The sequence below is a fragment of the Xiphophorus couchianus genome, chromosome 9 (genome assembly GCF_001444195.1).
Source record: "Xiphophorus couchianus chromosome 9, X_couchianus-1.0, whole genome shotgun sequence".
Taxonomy (NCBI): Eukaryota; Metazoa; Chordata; class Actinopteri; order Cyprinodontiformes; family Poeciliidae; genus Xiphophorus; species Xiphophorus couchianus.
This window is the reverse complement of record NC_040236.1, coordinates 12,237,552-12,262,435: the sequence shown is the minus strand read 5'-3', so window position 1 is coordinate 12,262,435 and position 24,884 is coordinate 12,237,552. Positions and strand designations below refer to the sequence as shown.

The following is a 24,884-nucleotide window of genomic DNA, read 5'->3' as shown; positions in this document are numbered from 1 at the left end:
TATTTAAGGTTTAGGGTTAAATACAGTATTTTGAGGCCCTGGGCTCTTCGCTTGTGTTTCTTGAACGCTCCCTTCAAATCTGACTAAAAGTACTGCAGCCATGTGTTCCTTCAGTTCTGATACACAGACTAGAACCCAATATTTTCCTGCAGAAAGTTGCACTTCAGCAAGCTGTTACTGGTTAAGACATTATTGATGCAAGAGATGCTTCAATTAGAGTTTTGTAAACAATTTCAATCCCTGACTTGCAGACGCAACTTTCAGCTGATTTCTCTTTAAAACCATGTCATTGTAGAATAACTGCTTCCCATGTGTATGTATTTAAACCTGTCAAACTGCGACTGTATAAAGTCCTTATGCGTTAAATTTTTTCCCATCCCGAAAATTTAAAATGTATTCATTTAATAATTTAGAATAATAGATGGACAGTAACCAGCACTGCCATAGACAACCAGGAAAAAAACAACTTTCTTCTGCCTCTGGAAAGTTTCAAAGGGTGGAGCCGATGCAGAGATCTTTTAATCGTTGTGATAGAAAAACAAACCAAAAATATGACAGAGTATCAGAAGGTTTTTGATGTTATAACATCATATAACATGATGGACATTTTAGTGATATAATGAAGAACAAGAAAAAAAATTACAACAAACAAATTTAAAGAACTGATGACTTAGATCTTCCTTCTTTAATTGATATTTATTAAAATATGCATGTAGGACTGGTGGTGAGGGGAGGGAACTGAAGAATCACAATCAAGGGTCCTTGGTGCCTTCATTACTTTCAGTGTTTGAAATCTACGTATCAGTGAGCTTTGTTTTGCAGTTTGCCTTGATTGATGACTTTAATGTGTCTGAGGTCACTTCTTCACTAGGTTATGCAACCTGACTACAAACAAAACATGTTATTCAGAGCGCTGGCAGCATGATTAGTTTACTTCAGGTACGTCATGGTAAACTGTCTTGTGCTTTGGTTCTGACTGTTTTGAGGTGGCATCATCCTTTTCGGATAAGTTTCGTCCTGTCTGAGTTCAGTCTGAACAGAGAAAATGAGTCATCAGAAAATCAGCCTCAGTTCAGCTTTATCGCTCTTCCTGATCAGAACCGAGGCGGTGCTACAACTTCTGAGTTGGGATGTATTTATTAGTGGTGTTTCTCATTATTAATTTGAGTAATTGTGCTTTGTAAGCTTCACAGAGCATTCACAGAGCTTACAAAGCACCAAGGAATGCACAGAGCAGAAGTCGTGCTTTCCACGGAAACAAATGCGCGTTCATCAGCTTTTATTTTCAATGCCCTGCTGTCTTTTGTCCTGGTTGCATCAGCAGATTAAAATCGGGAACCGTTGGGATCCGACGGAACTTTTCTCCAGAAAATGACACAGGTGTTTTCTCCTTGTGTCCCCAAGAAAAAACAGTTCTTCCTGTAGTCCCCGGAACGCTTCTTTCTCTTTTAATGTATATGCACTCCTTATTTCTTATTCTTTTATCCTACACTCTGGTGAACATGTATTATTCAGACACACACAGACTCAGACACAGAGATGCAGTGATGGGAAACTGGTGGATACTCATTCGTGGGTGTACCACTCTCTTCCAATCGTCACCTGCCGTGCAAATCCCTCGCTCTGGGTTTGTTTTCCAGGCAGGCCCCTAAAGGGACGCCATGTGCCTGAACCTGTCACTGAGCTGAATTTGGCTGAGAACCCAGGATCTTTTCTACCCTCTCTGCTTTGATCACTTCGTGCCAAACCTGCAGCTGTAACAGTGTGAATGTTTTCAGAGTAAGTTGGCATCCCCGACTTTGTTTTACCTGCTGCTTCGGATGCAGGGAGAAGTCCAACGTGAGGTTTGGATGCCACTGATGGGAACTAACGGAGCTTATTTATGCTCTTGCCAATTTGTGGGAATTTACAAATCAAATTGATTACAGATTTACAAAAAAAAAATCCAGTCTTACACATAAGTTAAAGGAAGCTGACAGCATCATGTTGCCTTCCAAAAGATGAAATGATGTTTTATTTTTTCCAAGTACATGTCGTTGAATTTATCCCAGAAGAACTGGTTGGTTTTTGGAATATGCAGTCAAGCCCAGCTGTGCATCCACACAGTTTTCTCTAGAAATATCCAGTTCTGCTTACATCGTGGGTCCTCTGATTGATGTTTGTCAACAAAAGAGACAAAATCTGAAAAGCAAGACGTCTTCACTGAAATCTTCTAAATTGTTGACTTGAGCACAAACCATTTTAAGTTGTTTTCCATGCAACAAAGAGCTTACTAGCTTAGAGTGTTTCGAATGAACACCTGGTTGCTTGGCCATTAGTGCAGAATTTGGGGCGTTGATTTGTCAGATATTTTTCATTAACTTCCTTTATGTACTAATGTTAATGGGTTTGTATGAGGAACAGTTTGGTAAAGTGATTATGCTAATTTTTGCTCACTTTCTTTTTCTTCAGGCAAGGGCGTTTTAAAGTTGCACAATGTTCTGGTCAATTGAGAAGCTTTACCTTGAAAACAAACACAATGTACTTTCTAGAGCGGCACAATTTATTGAAAGACAATCATCTTCGTAATATCGTGTGCAATAATGCTATTGCAAGAGACGACTTGGATGCAGCATTTGGTAGAATATGACTGTGTATTTAAAGTGTCAGGCCTTCAGGCTCCACATATTCATTATGTTTTGACCAGTTAGTTTAATTCTCATGGAATATCTTTCACAGCTAAAACTCGTAGAGTGTGGTTAGATCATTAAAAAGTAGTAAAAAAAAATGTGTCCAAAAAAATCTCAATTTTCAGTAAAAATACAGTTAAATACATTGTAGAATTTTGGCTCCGTAGGTTTCCCAAATTATGAAATACTGTTTGGATTTACAGATTTAAATCCGTATCTAAACTAGAAGTTTGTCTGTATTTGTCCGTCCTTCCAGCTATCCAATCACTGGATCATTGTTTAAAGCCTCACTGCTGTGGAGACATCTGCCATAAATTCACTTTGAATTCACTTTTAAGAAGACAAATGTGTAGGAACCTGATTAGAGGACACAACATTGCTACTACAAATTTTTCCATTGGTGTTCACAAAAAGTGTGAGGAGTCACTTTAGAGGAGCCATTCTCCTGGCAGAGGGAGATTCACATTGTTAACTCACAATTTAAACTTTTTTCCCCAAGTACAGCCAATGAGTACAGCTAAATTAACTTAGATTATGCTTTTGCCACAGAAAAAAGTAATTCCTTTTGCATATTTCTGAGGCACACTGGGGTACTGATGGATCTACAATATGAATGTTTATGAACTACTGTAAAATAAATTTTGTATCATAGACAAACACAAACATGCTGTGAGTCTTACGTCTGAGCTGGAAATTTGAATCAACTGGGAAAATTGTAATTTCTGCGTCATTCAGTGGAAATCTAACGAAGAACAAAACAGGGAAGGCTGTTCATGTGCACAAGCTCGATCTTTTTCTTTTTTTCCCATCCTTAGGGCCTTTCCAGCGAAATGGCAGCTCCTCCCTGTTACTCGCCGTCTCACACTTTGCAGCGTTGCAGACAGAAAACACACAGCGGAAGGAAAAGGAGCAAGAAGCTTCTGTGCGGAGAGATTCCTGCTAAATTATTACAGTTACTCATTTCAAACCTGCGCATGCGATTCTGTGAGTTTAAAATCAACATGTTTATGTTCAACAGGGATGGAGAGAGAGGGTGTGAGCAGCAAAATTGGTGTTAATTTAGTGTACTTTCCTTGTGATGGAGGCGAGAGATCAGAGTTGCTGAGGATAATCTGCTTCATGTGTGAAACTAAGACAGACAGAGGAGAGGAAATGAGCCTTATTGAAGCATTTTTCTGGGAAATAAGTGATCTAAATGTTTATTTCATACAATAAACTTCAGAATTTGATGTTTTTTAGGGGCTAACCTGGACATTCAGGCTAATTGTTTTCCTCGTGGTGACCATGTGCCTGCACCGTCTACTCCCGTTTCATCCTTTGTGCATCGCCCCTTGCACCAACGGTTCCTTTCTGCTTCTCCTTTTCAGCGCTTTTTTTGCATTTCTTCACCCCTCACGCCTGCGGCTCCCCTCCTCGTTCCATGCACTGCTCAATTCTTTGCCTGTGTATCATTGCGTTTGATTGACTGTCACGTGCCGCATCAGCCCTCAGCCCGCTTCCTCCCTTCCCATCATGACTGCAAAATACATATACGACCGTCGATTTTACATAGACACATAAAATCTCTTGCAAAAGTCTACCTCATCTCATCTCTGTACGCTTACAGCTGGCACACATATCCCCACACTGGCATAATCTCTTATTCTGCGCTCGGCGGCTAATAGTGAGTGCTTACGGCAAATCTCTTTAGTCTGCTGGTTATTGGAACTAAGATTTTAATTAGGGGAGGTTTTAGAGCAGCGCGCGCTGCATTAGCATTACAACAGGGGCGTGTTTGAGGGCTGCATTCGTACTCGGATGCTGAGCCATCATCTTAACCGTCTGAGATACCAGTTGTGGTAAATACAGAACAATGATCCCTGTCTCCATGTGTAAGGTGATGTTTCTGTCCCTCCGTACTTTATTCTTGTATTTTTCTTCCTGTATTTTCTGGGGGTACCAGAGGTTTCCAGAAATAACTCCAGTTCCAAAAATGAGGTGGTGGGCTGATTGATGGATTCATGCCGCTGCCTGTCAAATGGGCTCGGATTATAATTTGATTTGAAATGAAGTCCTTTTGACAAGACACGTGCCTGTCTGATGCTGTGTATTCCATTTCATCCCAATCAAACTGGTTTTTAGAGAGCAAATATTTTGTTCGCAAAGCTTACTTTTTAAGTGAAATCTGAACATTTTGCTCTGTTTAAGTCTGTAGACCTTTAAGCTCTCATGTTTTCCACAAATGTCTCACATTTCAACTGATGGAAAATAGAAGCTGGTAAGTGAACCACTCAAAATATGAAGTAATCACTCAGTTTTTCATAAATTTCCCACTACCATTTGACTGACAATTCAGAATCTAACATATTTAGCTGATGACTAACACTCATCACATCAAGTTGAAACTATGTATTTTGTGAAAATCTCAAAATTTTACTTGAAGGGAACCTATTGTACTCAGAAATAGTTGTTCCTGGGTTTACAAATCTACTGTAGAAGAAGCTTTGTGGACAAAATGACCTTAAAGATTTCTGTTGGCTTATTCTGAGCTCTTCTGCTCTGACCTTCCGATTACTTCCCTTTCTTCTGTATTGTCGCTCTTTGACCATGTGTGTCTACACTCCAGTATGTGTGTGTGTCTGCCTGTGTACTGTAGCTGTGCTCTGTGTGGCGCTTTGAATATGAAATAGGACAGCTAGCATCTGCACTGCAGCCGTCCCGCCCAGGCCGCACGCCCTGTGCCCCACTGCACGGCACGGCTGGCCGCTCTGCAGAGACACAGCAGAGGAACAGCCGTCTCGTGTCTTTATGAGCTCTTATCCTATTATTCTGTCATTTTCTTGTTTCCTCTGCTTTCAGTTTTATTCAGTGTCTGAAAAGGAAACCACTGTAAAGCTGCAGAGATGTCAGACACACTACATCCTGACAATATAATGCCAGCAAAACGCTTTTTCTTCATTAAAATTTATTTGCAATAAATATGAGATGTTTTCCTGCTGGGTTGTTAAATAGACCATGTGATTAATCTGTTGCTGACTGAACAATGATAGATTTGTAAAACATGGCGCTACAGAGCCATTCTATGAATTAGAACATTATTGAAAGTTAACTTATTTCAGTTAATTTATTTTCACAAAGTGAAGCACATTATATAGTGTAATGGCACAGATGGATGTTTTTAAGGCTTTACTTTTGTTAACAATCAACATTTTCCTCTTACAGCTAAAACACAATATTTAATATCAGAATATAAGATCATATGAACAAAAAGTTAAATGCAGAAATGTGGGCCTCAAATATATTCTAATTTATGAGTGAATATATGCTATGGAAAAGCAGCAGTCTTTGTTCTTTGTGTTATACACAGTTTGTTTTCAAACTCAGTTAATTATTGCGACAAATATTCATGGTTTCACTCTTGACCGTGGAACTTGCTTTGTTGCCAAAGCTGCAGCTGTAGCCAAATGCAGGTTTTCTAATAATTTCATTTTGTTGGAATAAAAATATAGCATTTAATTCTTTCAATTTCGGCATAGCCTTTCAATTCTTAGAAGATTATGTTTGCAGAGAATCTACAGCAGAAAAACCTTAATTTACCTTATTGCTAAAACAGCACCACTGTATCATTATACACAACTGTTAATTCTGGTGTTTTTTTGTGACATTGTGCTTCCAACATCAGGCTTAGTTTTCTAAATCTCTTGTCTGCCAGTTTTCCCAAACATTGACTGGTATGGTCACAAATATTTCTCTCATTTCTTTTTGAATTAAAGCAGAACAGTGTGTCCATCTTTAACTGTAATAATAATATTAATGTACACAAAAATTTGAGATTTAAAAATTGGCTTAAAAATTTTGCAATCCACGTTCTTCTTTTTGCCATACTGTCCAAAACTGTTCATTTGATATTAATTTAGGTTAATTTAAATAAATAAATTCCTAGTGTAGTCATTTACTCCCATATTTTCCAAAAATCTTTCTTTCTTTTCTTGTTTTTCATCTCAGCACCCGTTTTTGACCATTTTTATTACATAACTCATTTCCTGTCGGATATCTGTTAGATCATTTAGTGGCTCAGTTGGCTTGCTAGTCAAGCTCTAATGTCAAGAAAAGCTGCAGCGTGTCTTTTTATAGATTAATCAAAATAGCGCTGCATTAACAGTCAGTCTGGTATCCCTGAGTCTTCAGTACTGAGTGAACTTGACATGTAAGACAGACAGGAAGGACGGAGAAGAGGATAGATGGAGTAAGGAGGGAGGGAACATATGAAAATCATTCCTCTGGTAAACATTTCCTCTGTGTAACACAAGCACAGAAAAAGCTGTGTTTGCTGTTTTTCGCCTGGTGTTTGTGTGGTGAACATGAAGATATGTTAATAATAATAATAATAATAATAATAGAGCATTTGAAAAGAAACAAAAAACGTAGAAGATGCCTTAATGTTGATTAGGCCCACATTAATACTTTAACATGATTAAGAAGAAAAGCACAGGGAAATTGGTCATTGATTTTAATCGGATGATGATCACTTTGATGTCATCATCACGTTCGACCTCAAAAAAATCTATTTTCAGCGAGCTGTTCAAAATATGAGAAGCACAACAGGTTTAAGAAGTTACTTAAAATAATTCTTTGCTTTCTTTTAGCCTCTGTTTTCACGTGGTGATCACTTATGGCGTGATATCTTATATATATATATATATATATATATATATATATATATATGTGTCTTATCTGATATTTCTATATTTCAGTTGCTAAAGAGGAGTTGAAACTTGCTGAAATCACCAGGCCAAATTTGGAGTTTGTAAATTTGCAAAGTCCTGTGCATTTCTGTTTGTAAGGCTGGTTTATTGATGCACAAGAACAATGCATCAATTAGTATTTTAAGTACTCTCTCATACTGTTTGGGTCTACATATATTTAGTTATTATTATTTTTGGTCCAAGGACCCATTTCTGCTCTCTCCCCTTATAAGGATAATTTCTCTAGAGCCACAAAACCTAGACAACGCTTTGAGAAAACGTTTAGGTTTAAACAACTTAATGAAGTCGAATTTTAGGAAGAACAATTTTGTGGCATTGTAGGTTTTTAAACAAACCTACAACGGTTTGTTTTGTTTAAACAAAACAAGGACAGTGGTTCAACTAGAAGAATGAAATCTTTTTTCTTGTGGGGATGAAACATAATGATTATTATATGCCACCTAAATAAATAAACAAACTGAGCAACTAGTAGAAATAGACAATTTTGCAGTACTAGTTTGCATTTTGACAGAAAGCTCAGTATATTGACTTGAACAAAACAGTGAGGATTCATCAGTAGTATAAATCTCAGTCCCATCAGTCAGATGTAAGACTGGACACCTACTGTCTCTCATTAAGTCCTAATGTAGCTGTTTGATGTCTTCATGGCTTGATAAATCCTGGCCACCTGGACCTGATGACAGCCTCCACATGATGCTGAGTTTTCCAACCTATCCAAGGCGTCCTCTTCTGTTTGTGTGAGTGTGTGATTGATGGTTTGTGTGCCATGTGCAGAAGAATCATGAAGATGTGATGCAGGTGCCTCACTCTGCAGATGGATGTTCACCTGCTGCTTCCCGCCATCATTCCTTTCCTGTCAATAAACTGTCCAATCAGTGAAGTGTGTCGGACCTGGTTGTCTGTGTGTGTGTGTGTGTGTGTTTGTTTCTAAAGGAGAAAAACAAATCTGCAAAGACTTCAGCAGAGTCTGTTTCGGCTCGTTTGTGTGTGCGTGTGAGCTGGTGGTTGTGTGACAAAATTAAAGACGAGCCAGAGAGTGGGAGAGGGTGGGGTGTTTGGTGAGGAACACTGATGTCGAGTGCAGGGGCTTTCAGGAGAAAAGGTGATTCTGCATGAAGGGTTTTAAGTGAAGCATTAGAGGAGGTGCAGCGGGGAATATCCCAGGCTAGAGCAAGTCCAGCAGGATGAAGAGGAAGAGTGTTTCTGTGTGATGAAATCCAAGACACAAATGATGACTAGGGAATCTAAAAAATGCTTGGTGGAGAACATTCAGCTAATCACTACAGACGGTCCATGTCTGGACTCATTTCCATGGTAACAGGATGGGCCAGCAGGCCTGGCCAGTGCAGAAGAAGACAGACGGGGAAATCGATGAGCAGAAATACAAAGCAGGGTTCAAGTCTAACTTTATTAAGCTAGATTCATTCTTTCATTTGGTTAATTTCTTCATGTGTTAATATGTGTGTCATATTTGAACTAATAAAGTGACTTATGTCGCATTTTGTTTTATTTTGCATCCTCTTATTTAGGTTATGAAAACTGAAAACATAGCTGATTACGCTGTGGTGGAGTTAGAGATTTTTTACAGTATCAATATGAAAAATATTTTATGCATGAGTCAGAAACTGTCCCCTTTTTATGTTGTAATGACTCTGATGTAAAGTCAGTATCATTTGTACGTATTTTGATGATAAAGGTTGCGTATGATACGGTTATAAACTATTAAAGCCTTGGTGCTCTTGGTTTTTTACAGTGAGGGATTGAGACGTGAGACAATATCTGGATTATCTGTATATCTACATATTATCTGGCTGCTTAATCTGCATAAAAACAAAATCTTCAATTACAAAAAGGTTCTAGGACAAAATCTAACTTTTGTTATATATTTGTGCTACCAGCTGGTTATGTGCCAGCTAAAAAATAACTTTTTTAATTTATTTTAAATTGATCCAAACATTTTTTTAAAGATTTAAACAAAATCATCTAATATCAATGACTAAATTTTATAGTAATAAATACTACTAATAAAAATAAATCTTACTGAGATATTTATTCTGAGACGATAGCTTATTATTTAACTGGGTTAGCTGCCTTGGGCTCTATTCATTTGCCAAACTCTCATAACTCCTTCCCCGTTTTCGCTTGCCGACCAGTGCAACCAGAAGAAACTCAACTCTTGTTACTCCCATTCAACTAAAAGGGAGTTTAAATGACAGGTAGTGAACAACAAAGACTCTTGTGGTTTTTAAACCTGCGGTATCATGAACCCACAAACTGTCACTGTAACTTTCCTTTTAGACTGTTTACACGTCTAACCCTCGATAGGCTGCAGAGATGGACATAATGTCACTGTTTATGTTGGGAAGCTGCAGGAGATGTTGATGCAGGTATGCAGATACATAGATGGGTGTGATTACTTACACTGTTAGGAGTGAAGGGGGCAAACATGTGTCCTCCGCTTGATCTTCTTCATCATTTTGATTTGTGAAGTGTGAAAGAGTCGAGTTTTGTTCAGTTTTGACCCAGTTTAAGTGTCAGTTCCAATTAGAATCCAGGCTATTCAGGCAGGAGGATAGAGAAACCTTAAAATGACATTAAACCTCATGTCAGAGCGTTCTGCCCTTTCCTTTTACAACTTGTACTGTTTATGACAGGTTTATGTCTTTTGGATGCGTCTAAAGCTCGACTATTTGTTTTGCCGTCTCAGCCGAGATTCAGTGCATGTCCATGTCTGCATGCGATCACCAGCTGGCTGCATGCGACATGGTCAGTGAAGCCATTTAAACTGGATAAACGTCCTGTCCAAACATTTGCCTGTGGGGATTCGGTGTGACTCAAACACTCCTCATAAAGAGAGATCACAGAGTGCCATTGTTGTCAGCGCGTTGATGACAGATCTATAGTAGGACATAAATGAAGCTGGTTAAGTAGGAAACACTCGCATCTCAGTTTATTAGTAGTGAGGCAGCGCTGCTTCTTAGTAAACGCTCTCCACTTCCTGAGAACTTATTTCCATGCCATGATTTTTTTTGTATTACACTAAAACCTCAGTTTTGAATATTCTTTTGTTATTAGACACGTAGTTATTTTCTATCTCTTCATGCATATCTGGCACTTGTACGTCTATCTTCGTTAGAGGTCTTCAGCTGTGACACCTATGACGAAGACGGACATATACAATCAAACCATATCAAGTATGTCTGAAGAGATGGGGGGGAAAAATTGTTTTTCAGATGTTATCCTATATAAATAAATACAATAAATTTCATCGATAGACACAAAGAGCTCTTTTTTTCAAATTCCTAATGTTTTAAAACTAACAAAATGATTACGAAGGCCACATTACTGACTGTTCAGTTTGCGTATTTACTTCGTGTCAGTCGTCCTTGAGGATTGTGATGTACAGGCTGGTATATTATGCAGCTCTTTTCCATTAGCCTGGATGGACAGAGCTCTGACTCCATTTGAGTGGCAGTGGCGAGAAAGAGATGAATCACATTTTATAAAGGAGCTGATGTTACTTTCACTTTAAAATGTATGAGATCTGTATGTTCCTCCGACTCCCTTCCTTCAAGTCTTACCTGATCTGCTTAATTTCTCTCCATCTTCAGCTGTTTTTTATCTTTCTCATCACAGCTGACACAAAAAATAATTTCCCTGAGTGTGTGTATTGATTCATGTTTGCATCCATAAAGGTGTTTCTGATGCCATCACCCTCCGCCTCCCGGTGATCCGTGCGTTTCTGTTTACACTCCTCCTCCGTTTCTCTCCTCAACCATCTCAGGGCAAATTACTTACAATGGATCAGTCCGAGCATTTATAGCAAAGCTTTGGAAGCTTAGGACTCCCACCGTGGCCAAATATAGTAAATGTGAATCCAGCTGTGTGTGTGTGTTTAAAAAAAGAAAGAAATTGAGTCGAGGGGACTGGGGGGAGGGACGAACATGCATGTGCACGTTTTCTCCTGAGTAAACAGCTCTGGAGTAAAAACAAATTAAAAAGCGTGTTTGTTGTTGTTCCCGGCACTTTTGCCTTTAGACAACACTGCCAATTAAAGGGGAGGTTTTTTTCTGCATTAAGAGCAGAAAGCGTTGCCGTTTGTGACGGTGTTTGATTGGCTGCTTGGCTTCTCCCACGTTCCTTCTCTGGGGTAGAGAGCAGCCAGGGTTCTTTACTGCCACGGTCAAATGAAAGGTAAACACAGCACACCTTTGATCGGGCTTTGCGTTTAAGCTCCTTCCTGGAACAGACTGCGTGTGTTTGTGTGTGTGGGGGGAGAAAAGGTGAGCAATTTATGAAATGACACACTGAGGTTTAATATGAGGCGTGTGCTTTGCTTAAGGAACGAAATCTATCCAGGATGCTACAGCTGCCACCTCCTCTTGTTGAAGTGCAACTGAAATTCCTCCTGCATCCATCCATCCGTTCACTCACTCATCCATCCATCCATCCCCTCTCTCCCTCCTTAATCCTGCCTGCCTGCATGAAAACAAAACAAGGCGTTACATGAATGAAAGTGGGAGGGGCTGTGTGGCCTAGAAAGCCTGGCAGATAGAGCAGCAAATAGTGGTGCAGGGCAGGGTGAGGCGGTGGTGAGGAGGAGGAGGAGGGGATGAATGAATGAGTGAGTTGACTGGAGCGTGTTTGGCACAGCAGCTAGCTTGTGTAGCCTGATGCAAGGGTGAGCAGAATTGGGAATAATCTTACAGCAGTAGTGATGTTATTAGGCCTATGTTGGCATTATAATCTTAAAGCAGAAACACCACCAGCTTCACAATGAGATTATAGCTATGGGATCTGCTTATTTAAAATGCAGCTTTTTTTTCTATAAAACTCAAACAATAGCTGATTAAAAAGCTTGAAACACGTCAGCATTAAAAAAAAATATGCTCAAACACTGTAAATCCTGCTGTTAATCATAAAGTAATGTGCTAATAAATGGTTCACATCTCTCATAGTGATAAGTAGAGTATTAACACCAGCATTTAAATGAATAAATGATAATATGTGATCTAATAATTTTTATTTATAAAAGAGAGAAGCAAGAATTACCTTCTGGCAGGTGAAAAAATGTCGTAAGTGAACTGCTCATAGTTCAGACAAATGTGACCTATGTCTGATTTTTCATGGCAGTCATAATAAGTTTATTATAATTATACTAATATGATTTAAATAATCTTTGTTAATTTAGCAGCTGAACTATTGTTGCGCCTGTTTGTTTTGCTTAATATAAAACAATATGAATTAAAGTAAAAATAATAAATGAAAAAACATGTATGATATTTGTTAAACAATTCTCTACAAATACATGCTGTTGCCTATAAATCGTGGTGCTTTACTTAGTGTTGCCAGCCTGTGTGCATCTGATTCTGGCCGTTCCTCTATGCCACCAACATTCCCTCACAGTGAGTTATTACCCTGACCCGTACATCACCTTCTTTTAATCCCATCCTCTAAAACTAAATCTAGCTCCTAAAAGCTGATGTCTGCTCAGTCTTTGTTCCCAGTCGTTTAAAAGAAAAAACCTGCCCACATATTTAGGGGCTTTCAGTTCCCAAAGGGTGCTGATAGGAAGAGTGTTACTACACTTTGTAGCGCTTTATCTGTTTCAATCATAAAATGCAGTTTTACTTATTAAATTGCATATTAAAAACATCTTATTCACCAAATCCAATAAGGGAAGGAGAGATTATTTACATAACACATTTCATTTACAAGACAATTAAATGATTTAAATCAGAGATTATATTAGCTCATTAGCTAGAATTGTAGCTTGATTGCATTCAGCTGAGGCAGTTTCACCATTTTATTCAAATTTGTAGCCAAGGAATGCAGCTAAAAGTTGCAGGACTCTGGCCCTCAAGGAATGCAGTTTGAGACCACTGATTTTACTGATAGTAAAAGTCTTAAAATCATCATGTTGCTAGTTGTTATGTTGCTAGTTGTTATATTTTCCTATCTGTAAGTTAAGAAATATTATACATCATATTTGAATTTCAATCTGGCTTTATAGCAACAAATACTTATTTCAGTTCACTTTAACTTTATTCGGTTTATTTATATTCCATCAACAACAATTAATTAGTCACATTTTATAATAAACAAACCAGACTCTATGTCTAGATATTATTGATGTTAATATATAGATATAGACATATAGCATTTCATATATCTGAGCCGCGTTGCTCCTGTTGTTGCTCCTCTAAAGCAGCGGCTTTGGATTCATCTATCCGGACATGTTTGGCTCCTTCGCTGCGTCTACCGTCTACCGCCCCTCGGCCTCTGCCCCAGCAGGGCCAGGGTTAAACCTGGGCGGCTCTCCACCCCAACATGGAAGAGGCCACAGAACAGTTGCCTCCCCCAGCCAGCAAACACATTGGCTGAAGCCGAGGGTGGATCTAGAGCTGAGCGGATCTCCGGCGTGGATCCTGGATCTGGAGCCGGACCAGGGATGCCCCTCCCCGCTCCGTTACGCAGCGACGCCGTGGTCGCAGCACGTACGCATACAAAACAGCCAACAGATGAGAGAGAGCGGGGTAGGGCTGTGCATTTCTCACTGTCGGAGACGGCTGTGTGCTGTGCTGAAGTGGGTTCACAGCTCGTAGTAAAGGAATAGCAGAGGAGTGAAGAACTACCCCAAAGGCTGAACATAGTGTGGTTTTTCCTCTACTCATTGCTGCCCTTTTTTCACCCTTATTATCCCACCAACTCCCTGCCCCCCTGCCTGCAGCAACCCTGTTTGCTTTACTCAGGCAGTACAATGGGCAGCCTTCCAAGCAGAAAGAGGGGGTCCTAACCATGTCTTTGGTAATAAATGGATGAGGCTAAGTCAGGGGTGGGCAACTCCAGGCCTCGAGGGCCGGACTCCTGCAACTTTTAGATGCATCTCTACTTCAACACACCTGAGTCAAATAATGAGGTCATTAGCAGGACTCTGGAGAACCTGACTGCACTTGGGAGGTGATTCAGCTGCTGGATTCAAGTGTGTTGGACCAGGGAGACTTGCAAGAGTTGCAGGACACCGGCCCTCGAGGACCAGGATTGCCCACCCCTGGGCTAAGTCCTCACAAACAGTGGCTGCTGCTGCAATTTTCAGCTCTTCGTCAGTGGTGTTATGATTTTTGACTATATTATAAAAGGATTTTATTTAACAGATTAAGTTAACTTTTTATTGCTGTTTGTCCCGGATCTGTTTTCTGAGACACTCTGGTTCTGTTTTTCTTTATATCAAAACTGGCAGCAGGAGAATTAATCAAGTAATTGTATGATAAATTAAAATTAACTCGTTAATATCTAATGATTATTTTTTGAAGGGCAGTTTAGTATACGGAGACTTCATAATCCATTTTATTTTAATTATGATTTCAGTGGGGATTTCCCCCCCCATTTCATTTATTGTTTTTGGTTGTTTTTATTTTGGGTATTTAAAATATCTTCCAATTCGAGTGTTAAGCATTACAAAATTAAAGTTTATTGGTCTTTGACAGTAAAACCTTGAACATGGCCTATGTTGTGATCCAAACAGGATTTATTCTGTCATTATGGTGATGGACATAACTGCGTTAAATTAGAAATACAAATTTGCACAGCGAGGTGAACATTTTCCCTGAATATAACTTCAATTAAAGCTGTAAGTATTACTGGGAAAATGGAAAAATAAAATAAAATCCCCAAGGACATGGAGATAAACCTGGGGCAATCCAGCCACAACTACAATGGATTGATTTAGATCAGTCCATGTACTCATGTTAAAATGGCCCAGACTAAGTCCAGACCTAAATCAATTTGAAAATCTTGACAACTGAGACTTGAATGTTGCTCTTCACATTGACTCGTGTTACAATCTGAAGGATCTTCAGTTTTTTTTTCTTTTTATGCAAGAAGAACGAAAAATCTACTCTAAAATACCAGCAACTATAATTAATGTGACAGGTGGCTGTGCAAGGTGGCTGAGAAAGGACAGATGAGGTCTGAGTACAAGTTCACACCACAATTTTCAGATTATCTGTTAAGATTTTTTTTGCATTTCGAATTTATGTCTCACTATACATCTGCTTGCATGCAGCTTTTCTTTGCGGTTCATTAAAAAAAAAAAAATCTTCCTTTTGAAGCTCAGTTCCCTCCCAGAGGAGAAGGACACACCACACACATCAAGCCTGCCGGATAGTTTGACAATCAGTCTCTCTGACCAAATGGTGAAATGAAAGCTGACATTAGCTAGCAACACATAATCTTCAGGCTTTCAGCCGTTCAGGTTGTTTCAATGGCGCTGCAGACTGCTGCTGTTGACCTGCCGACTGTAAACTGTGGTCACTAAATCTCTCCTCGGATGTCAGATCAGCATGTTGCTATTAATATAAGTGTTGTTATTTTTAATCTTGATTTTTATGCATTTTGTTTGTGCGGTTAAATCTTTGAAGGTCTTTACAGCTGCAGCATTTCTGCTTTTGTTTTTGATCTCCGATTAGTGCTAGTACTCAACTTGTGAGCTTCAGTGCAATTTAACTTAAACCCCATTAATCTATCTGTGATGTTTTTACCCCTGTAGGGAGCGTTGCTTTACCACTGAAGTCCTGCTTAGATAGCGAGGTTCTGTTAGTGTGGGTAGATATGTAAATACAGGCTAATGAGAGCTTTCATTGAAGCTTAATATCAATCACTGCAGCAGTAAGATCTGTGGCATTTCTGAGAGGTGAGCTTTAAACCGAGCTTGTGTATTTGTGCACAGATACAAAAAATTTGTCTGTTTCTCCCACAGTTTCCTCAAACTACAGTAAAAATGTTGTAGGTCTGTTTTGTCTGTGTGGCTTGATATTAACCAACTTCTTCCTCTTCTGCTTTTCCTCAGCATGCGATAACTGTAAAAATGGCGCATGCAGCCATCAGGGCCAGTGCTGCCACGATCAGTGCCTGGGTGGTTGCTCAGAGCCGGGGAACGCCACCAGCTGTGTGGCCTGCAGGAACCTCCAGCATGGAAACATCTGCGTGGACAAATGCCCTCCTGGATACTACGTCTTCCAAGGCTGGCGCTGTGTCAGCTTCTCTTTCTGCCAGGTTTGTAGTAGCTGAGATTTCTGTCACCAAATCCAATTACTGAGATATTCTGATTTGTCTGAAGTGGGGTTCTGTGAAGTAGTTTAAAGCAGGTAGTGTTTTATTGCTTTCACTTTGTAGGACTTCTGATGTACGTTATAATAATTGCAAACTTTGAAAAACAATTCAGATTTTTACCATTTTTATAGTGTTTCATACCAGCTTTGTGTTGTTTATTTTTACAAGGTATAACTTTTGTGTCAGACAGCTCTGAAGACAACATTCTGGAGTCAGATGCAAAGTGTTTTATTTGCTCTAATCTGATTTTAATAATTGTCTAATCAATAAATGTCATTACATTAAAATGATTTAACAAGTAGGGGTGAAAGTATATATTAATTTCCTAAATTTTCTAAGACAGAACAGAATAGAGTAGAATAGGAATAGGAAAGCCTTTATTGTCTCACTGAGGGGAAATTCTGCTGTAACAGAGGATCTGATATATACAGGTTCACACAGAAGTTCCAAATGTTTTAGAAAATGCATAAAAATCAAGATTAAAAATAACAACACTTATATTAATAGCAACATACTGTACAAGATTATAATATAAAAAATTCTGTGCAGTTATTAGAATATAAATATTGTACTTACAATCCAAAGGATGTACAACTGAGTGAGGTGACGTTTATAAAATGTCCATAACATGGATTTGTTTTGAACTTTAAAAAACACAGCAGACATTTTACAGTCAGTATGCAAAGACAGGAGAAATCTATTAAAAATGTGTAAAAAAAACCCAAACAAAAACACAAACAAAAAACTGTGCAATAACTGCTAATGCCAGCACGGATGTAAACATTGATTTTATTGGGGCGCAGCTGCTGGGAGGAATGATGATGAACAAGAACAATATAAGACCACAGCCATATTTTGGGGGAAAACTAAGACTCGCCACATTTTTTTCAGGGATCAGAACCCATTTTAATTAATTCAGTATAATAGAAAATCTTTTTAGTCACCAAAATAGATTAGGTGAGCTGATTATTTATTTTTTTGTCTTGCAGGACCTTCACAACCAGTGTAAGAAATCTAAAAACCTGGATGCCAACTGCCATGAGTACGTCATCTACAACGGGGCCTGCATTCAGGAGTGTCCTTCTGGATACAGCAGCAACTCCACTACGTAAGTCTGGCTCACCAAGAGCTCACATGCAAACACGTCTCGAAGGCCACCATCAACACAAGAGAAACAAATGTGTGGTGGTTAGCGAGCACAATAACATTTGTACACAAACGTACAAAGGCGTTGTTGAGTAGAGAGATCTATTATCTGAGTAAAGAATGCAGCGGGAGCTTATTTTTCTCCTTCTTTGAGGAATTTTAATAATTTATTTCTCCATTTTTGTTATTTGTTCGCTCATCAGTGAAATCAATCTTTTAGGCTTAAAAATGTGAAGGGCTTCTGCAGTAGGGTTATTGATGTAGCGGATGTCAATCTGCAATTTCTCATTGCGTACAACTAACCTGCCATCTTTGGTTTTGTATCAAAGAATATGGCTCATGGCATTCACATTGCAGCAAAGATTTCAGTTTTATGAGTCACAAAATATACAGCATTTGACCAAACAAACTAATATTGAACTGGAAGCACCCAATATGGAGCTTCTAGTCATTACTTCATATTAAAGTTCTCAAATAAGCCCATTTTGTTCTCATAGTTTCCAGTATATTTTAATGGTTACAAAGGTAAATTAAGTCCCGATTCTATTATTTGCCACTTAAATATTAAGGACTCGTCTGATGTAACAAGAAGGTAATTTATCCTGGTAAACAGAATCTGTGCTCTTTATGACTCAAAATGCAAACTGGATATATTATTAAAATTTGATTTTAGAGAACAATCAGCTGTCATTTTATAAACGTGTTCTTGCAATATTGTATCCTGTTCAGCTAGTTTATTGTGTATGAGGAGTTTAACATTACTTATTTTTCCTGGTGAAAGGACACTTGTGTTGTCAAACTGAACCAGCTTTAATAATCTGTCAAGGAGCTGTTTATTTAGTGTGATTGGATGTTTCACAAGTTTGTTTCGTATGGCATGGTTTATCATAGGGATTTGAAAGATCAGTTTAAAGAGTCATAAACACATTTTATCCTACCGGCAAAGATTATGTCTGTGCTTACGGTGACTGGAGTAGAATATGAGAGAGGTGGAAAATTGAACTGATAAAGAGCCACATAACGAGGCCTTTATCCTGCTACTCGATATCACGTTGCAAAATCATCCTAAACATCTGTTATACCTGCTTCTTTTGAGCTCACCGTTTGATCTGCATTCCAATAATCAAGAGCATTCTTACTTGTTGCAAGGGAAAATCACTGTCATGCTTATTTAGCCTCACTGGCTCTTGCTAAACCAGGGAGATGCGTGTTTGTTTAGATGCCAAGTATGTGTTTTGGAAACCACTCCTGTTTACACGCTCACTAAACGCATGCATGAGGCTTGAGCAACGAGTATAACATACTTTCCAGCAGGAGGAATGAAATATTCATGTGACTAAATCATTAATGTGAGCTATTGCAAGAGGCGACAGTCACACCAACTAAGGACGACAACCTGAGATCAATATGAAAAGACGAGGACAGGTTTGTGTTTCACAAAGCCTCTTGGTCTTGGTCTGCAGCGCTCTGACAAGATTGATTGATGCCGTTCATATATTTCAGTACGGTTTGCGCTGTTTTTCGCATATATTTTTCAGATAGTCTTCAGTAAAGTTGTAAATACGGATTAGATGCACCGCATGTGTGTTTTTTGTGAGTATCACTCACCAAACTGTACACTGAGGAAGCTGACCTCTGCGTCTTAAAGGTCAGAGCCGAAATCCTACATAAGAGGTAGAGTAGAGCCTCACAGCCAGGGCTGCAGGGTGAGGAAGGCATGCTGGCATTAAGTTAAAAACTAACACAAGTCAAACCTGGATTGATTGATTTTTCACTATTTGCAAAGATTTTTTAAACCTCAGTTTGCCATTCATGAATCCTTTCTTTATGTTTTTGGTTTTCCCCCAAAATATTGTGATCTTGTCATCATGAATCCATAACATGGATGGACCAATAGGGTTTACTAATGCCAACTGATCAGTTACAATCTTGTGATGTCATTGACATTGTTGTTGCCATGGAAATCCATGTTTCATTATTTAGATGTTGTCAGTGTACATCTGTTACTGAAAAAAAAAGATATGAGTTTGTTTTTTAGGAATCCTTACAGTTGTATTGTCAGCATTTTTATCTTTCTGTCAGCACGTCAGCTGTGAAGATTGAAATTAATAAGAGTTTTCCCTGCTTCACTGTTTCTCATGGCAAAGCAGACACTATAATTGGTGTTTTTCAATTGATTGATTTGACTATTTACACAGAATATAATTTAAAGTGCTTTAAATTAAAATCAACCAACTAGATGGAAAAACAGTTGCATTGAAAAGGAGAAAAACAATCATAGAATAAAAGTGAAATTTAAGATTTGCATAAAGCAGGAGCAACGTTAAAATGTGAATCTAAAATAAATAGATAAAGCAAGATTAAAATGAAATAAAACAAAATAATAAAAGCATGCACCTATTTCTCAGTATACACTGTAAAACCTTTATTCTGGACTTATATGGATTTAGTAACAGACTTTATGTGAATTGTAAAATTTAGTTACAGTATAACAACACCCAGGTTTCTTTATAATTTGTGCTCATTGAGATGAAGTAAGTGGAAATCTCTCGCTTTGTATTGCTGGGATTAAAAACAAAGATGTTTGTCATCTTCCTATCATTAAGCTGAAGGAAACTCTTACTGCTACCTATCGGTATTTTGACCCCCACTGATGCAGTGACTGTAAGGAACTATAGTCATGTGGTGACACAGAAATATGAAGCTGCGATTCACCAGGATGGTGAGAGATGCCGTAGTGCTCCATAATCCGGGCTGGGAGGAGAATATGGATATTAAATGGATGTTACCAAGAACAGCGTCTTGAGAAACCCTATGTATGATTTCTGCTCATTTTTGTAATATGTCCAAGTCTGCCAAGTAAGACCTGGACCACAGTATGAGAAAATCCCATTTTTCCTTCCCATCTTTATGTTGTAATTAAGTGTTGGATGCAACACTGAGATTCAGTAGAGCGACAGGAAGTAGAGTTTCAGCACATGATGAATGTGATAATAAGACTCTGTGGGAAACTCTTTTGTACCTCCATTCTGCTCTGGAAAAATGTTTGCCAGTGTTGTGGTGCTGCTGAGTTTGAACCTTAAAGCTCACCTTTTGGTGCTGGTGGTTGGATCGGAAACTGATCCCATGAAGTGTCTGAAAGTTTTCCACAGCAGAGTTTGCGTTTGCATGTCCGCCCGTAGATATCATGTGATAAACAAGACTTTTCCATCAAGACCGTGTTGCAACACCGCGGCCGATGTGTGTTTTGGTTAAAGCAAGAACTAACGTCATCACAGATGCGTAGCTTCTCACAAGCTGCAGACGCAGTCACAAAATTGGATGGTTACAGGATATTTTATTTACTTTTTGTATTCATGAAGGTCTACGGCAGCTTTAACCATAACTGCTGTAATGATCCAGTGAGGGTCGACTGGATGTTTCACTTAGATGATCAGTTTCCATCTGTCTATCTGTTTCTTTTGTGTCGTCCACCACAAAGTTGGGTAGTAACAAGGACTAAAAAATTACTTTTACAAGTATTTTTATTATTTTTACTTGAGTAAGGTTAGTATGTTGTATCGCTACTTTTACTTGAGTAAAATTTCTGGATACTCCATGTGAATGACTTCACTGTATGAAGAACAAACTTGTTTTAACCAAACATTAACCAGACACAAACACTGCAGTTTTTGTTAAAGTGAAGTTTTATATTGAAAACTGATTTGAAAAAAATGTTTCTTTTGTCTGATTTTGTTATTTTGTAATTATGCCATTTATATTAATTGTTTCCATTTTGATCTTTAAAAAAACAACATTTCAACATAATGTACCGTATATTTTGTTCCGTCTGATGATTGGGCTTTTAAATGTTCAGTTAGTCAAAAAATAGTAGCCCTTTTACTAACTACTTTTATGAGAAATTTCACAGATTGTTACTTTTTAATTTTACTTGAGTAAAAATATATTGAAGTAATTCTATTCTTACTTGAATACAAGTTTTGGATTCTCTATCCACCTCTGCTCCACCCATCTGTTTATCCATCCATCCATCCATCCATCCATCCATTTGTGTTTTGTATATGCATGGATGAAACCTTCTTTCATAATAAACTTTTTAATTCATGGAAATAAATCAAAAGTGAACTGAGAACTCTGCTGACTTTAGTCTGGAAAACTATAAAATTTGGACATGAAAAATGTTCATCACTGGATATTTCAGTCCAGCTCCCAGTCTTAATCACTTCATTTCACAAATCTGTAGCGTTCCTCAAGATATCACACATCAAAAGACATTAAGCTTTACTGTCATACTGTACACATTTGGAAATTTGCTCCAATCTGTTTTATGATGTTAAATTCCTTTCAACTAGTGATTCTCTTCCAAACTGTGTTTAGGCACATCTGCTGCTCTCAGAAAGCATCTGCTTCTGTCTGCTATGGAAAAGGAGTTTACTCATCTTTTTTTGGACAACGTGACAGCAAGCACGCAGTCCCACATTTGGTGTGGTTCTGTCAGGGTTGGGCCGAAACCAAAACCTGAGCGTCAGCTGCAGGCCTCTGCTCTAGATGGTTCCAACAGACTCCGGAGTCCGAGTCACAGGGTTCAGATAAACACTGTCCCTTTAAGAGCTGCCCTCGGAGCCCCGACCTGTCTGCCTGTGTGTCTGTGTTTTTGGTACAACAGCCCAAAACATTCTCCCTTTTCTGCGCTGCAACTAGAGCGTTACGCTGGAGAGGCAGAGTATATGTTTTTTTTTCCTCCATGTGTGGGAGACGGAGAAAGACAACTCCTTGAGTTTTTCTTATTATTCATTGTCTTCGCGCTTGTTACCGTGTTTTCACTCGCTCAAAAATCATAAAGCGACGAACATTTAGTTGGTCTTTAATTGGTAGGAATTCTCAAGCGTTCGATAAACTGTAAACAAAGATCATCGGGACTGAAACTGGGAGGTTTTCATGTCTTTGTACTAAATACCATTGTGAGGACAGTTCAGCAGGAAGAGGGAGAAAGTCAGGACACGGTCCTTGAGAGGGGATTATAATAGGAGGTACATAAACAGAATTTAAAGCATGAAGAGATTTCAAACATCAGTTTGTGCATAGCTTATATGTTTCCCTCAACAAACAACAGCATCCTTTGTAAGATTATATCCCCATGTGCAGGGGCTTTAAAAAAGGTGACTGCATCACCTTCTGTCTGATCTAAACTTGTTAAAGCTGCCAGCCAGAATTTTACACAAAACCTTTAATGTGGTTTGTTAACTATAGACCAACATGCCATCTTTTTTTTTTCTTTTGAAGTGCTGTTTTGTAGTAAAAAACTTTTAAACAGCATCCCAAAGCGAAATTTTAAGCGCTCCTCCCTCCAGTGACATCACATGAGGCATTTTTTTTCAGTTAATATACAACACTTTTATATAGAAACAAACATCCTATATTCTTTAACAATACTGGCATTAAGACCACTTAAAAATTAAAAGAAGTCAAACCTGGATTGAATTATTCTCCAATATTTGCAATTTGTTTTTAAACCTTACTTATTAACAATTTTAAACATAGATGGACCAATACGGTTTACTGATGCCAATTGATCAGTTACAATCTTGTGATGTCATTGACACTGTTGTTGCCATGGAAATCCATATTTCATTATATAGAGTTTGTCAGTGTAAATCTGTTACTGGAGCAAAAGATATGAGTTTGTTTTTTAGGATTCCTTACAGTTGTATTGTCAGTATTTGTATCTTTCTGTCAAAGGATTAATCATTATCTTTCTGAATTAGAAATGCAGCTTTTCTCCACACATTTTAAAGTAATTTTCAAGCGAAGCTCTTCGGGCTTAAAAGCTGTAGTCTGTAAAAGGAACAAAAAGATGGATTAAGCTCTTTAGAAATCTCTCGAGGGGTTTTTGAAGCTTGTTTGTCAATGAATTTCCTAAAAGGCGCTATCAAGGCCTCTTCGTGCTGTGAAATCTTGCCTGCATTTGTGATTTCACGCAGAAGTGCACGCGTGCAGGCAGAGGACGTAACCGAGCGAACAGAGAGACAAAGCAACAAGCGAGAGCCCCTTTGGGAGCTGCGGCGGTGTTTGTTTGGGTTTGTCAGTGATTACGCTCTCTTTGATCATTCACGTCGGTCGCCTCGGTCCAAATAAACATCAAGGAGGTGCAGAAGTGAATGAGAGCGAGTATAATCTGCGTTTACGGGCTCATTATGGGTGTTATCTGATTACCGGAGAGAAACATTCACTTCTGAATTGTGAGCAGATTTTTGCAACCACCAGACAGAAGCTGGTTGTCATTTGACCACCAAATTAATTTGATTCGCAATCACCACCTAGATTCAACTTTTGACATATTACAACCTCAAATTTTATATATTTTCCTTTGTTTTATATGGTACAGTAAGACAAAGTACACAATCATTGTGAAGTAAAAGAAAACTGATACATGTTTTTTACATTTAAAAATAAGTGTGCTGTGGATTGATATTAAGCACAGTCTTACTCTGATAACCCTTAAAGAAAATCTTGACTCAAACTTTGTCAATTTGGACATTTTCTGTGCATTTGGAGCTCTAGGACACTCATTGTATGTTAGAATAAAATAGAATAGAGTAGAATTGAATTTATTGTCATTATATCTGAAGGCACAACGAAATTGAGGATCCTCCTACCAAGCCACCCTTCATTGCTGAACTAGGATTATTCATATAAAAAAAGCCAAAGAAACAATAGATTTAAAATTTATGTACTGTCCCGGTTTGGTTTAATCTCAGTTTTTGTGTTTGTTTAGGCTGACCTGTGAACCTTGTGCGGGCCCCTGTCCTAAAGCATGCCAGGGAAATAAAACGATTGACTCTGTAACTTCGGCCCAGGCGTTAAGAGGATGCACCGTCATTGAGGGCAACATGGTCATCAAGATCCGAGGAGGAAGTAAGTAGTTTACCCACCGCCTGGAACAGCTGCATGTTCTGTCATTCTTTATTTTGTATAATCATCTCTGCCTGGCTGCAAACTCCACTGTCTTCCTGATTACAGCGAACATAGCGGCCGAGCTGGAGGCTAGCCTTGGACAGATCGAGGTCATCAAAGGTTACCTGAGTATTCGCAGAGCCTACGCATTGGTCTCCCTCTCCTTCCTGCGAAAGCTACATACCATTAAGGGAGAGCAACTTGAAGCAGAGTAAGCGCTCCTTCTTCCACCTCTTGTCTCATATTTATTTCATGCTAG

The 24,884-nt window shown here is 38.6% G+C and overlaps 1 protein-coding gene across 1 annotated transcript in view; it reads left to right on the top strand.

The window, feature by feature from the left end:
* The window catches only part of insrb (insulin receptor b), an 81,900-nt gene that overhangs the window by 38,545 nt on the left and 18,471 nt on the right, over positions 1-24,884 (top strand). Inside the window, exons 3-6 of the mRNA XM_028027068.1 lie at positions 16,263-16,468; positions 17,515-17,633; positions 24,447-24,586; positions 24,692-24,836. Of these exons, the coding sequence (XP_027882869.1) occupies positions 16,263-16,468; positions 17,515-17,633; positions 24,447-24,586; positions 24,692-24,836 (610 nt within the window). The remainder of the gene's footprint in view (positions 1-16,262; positions 16,469-17,514; positions 17,634-24,446; positions 24,587-24,691; positions 24,837-24,884) is intronic.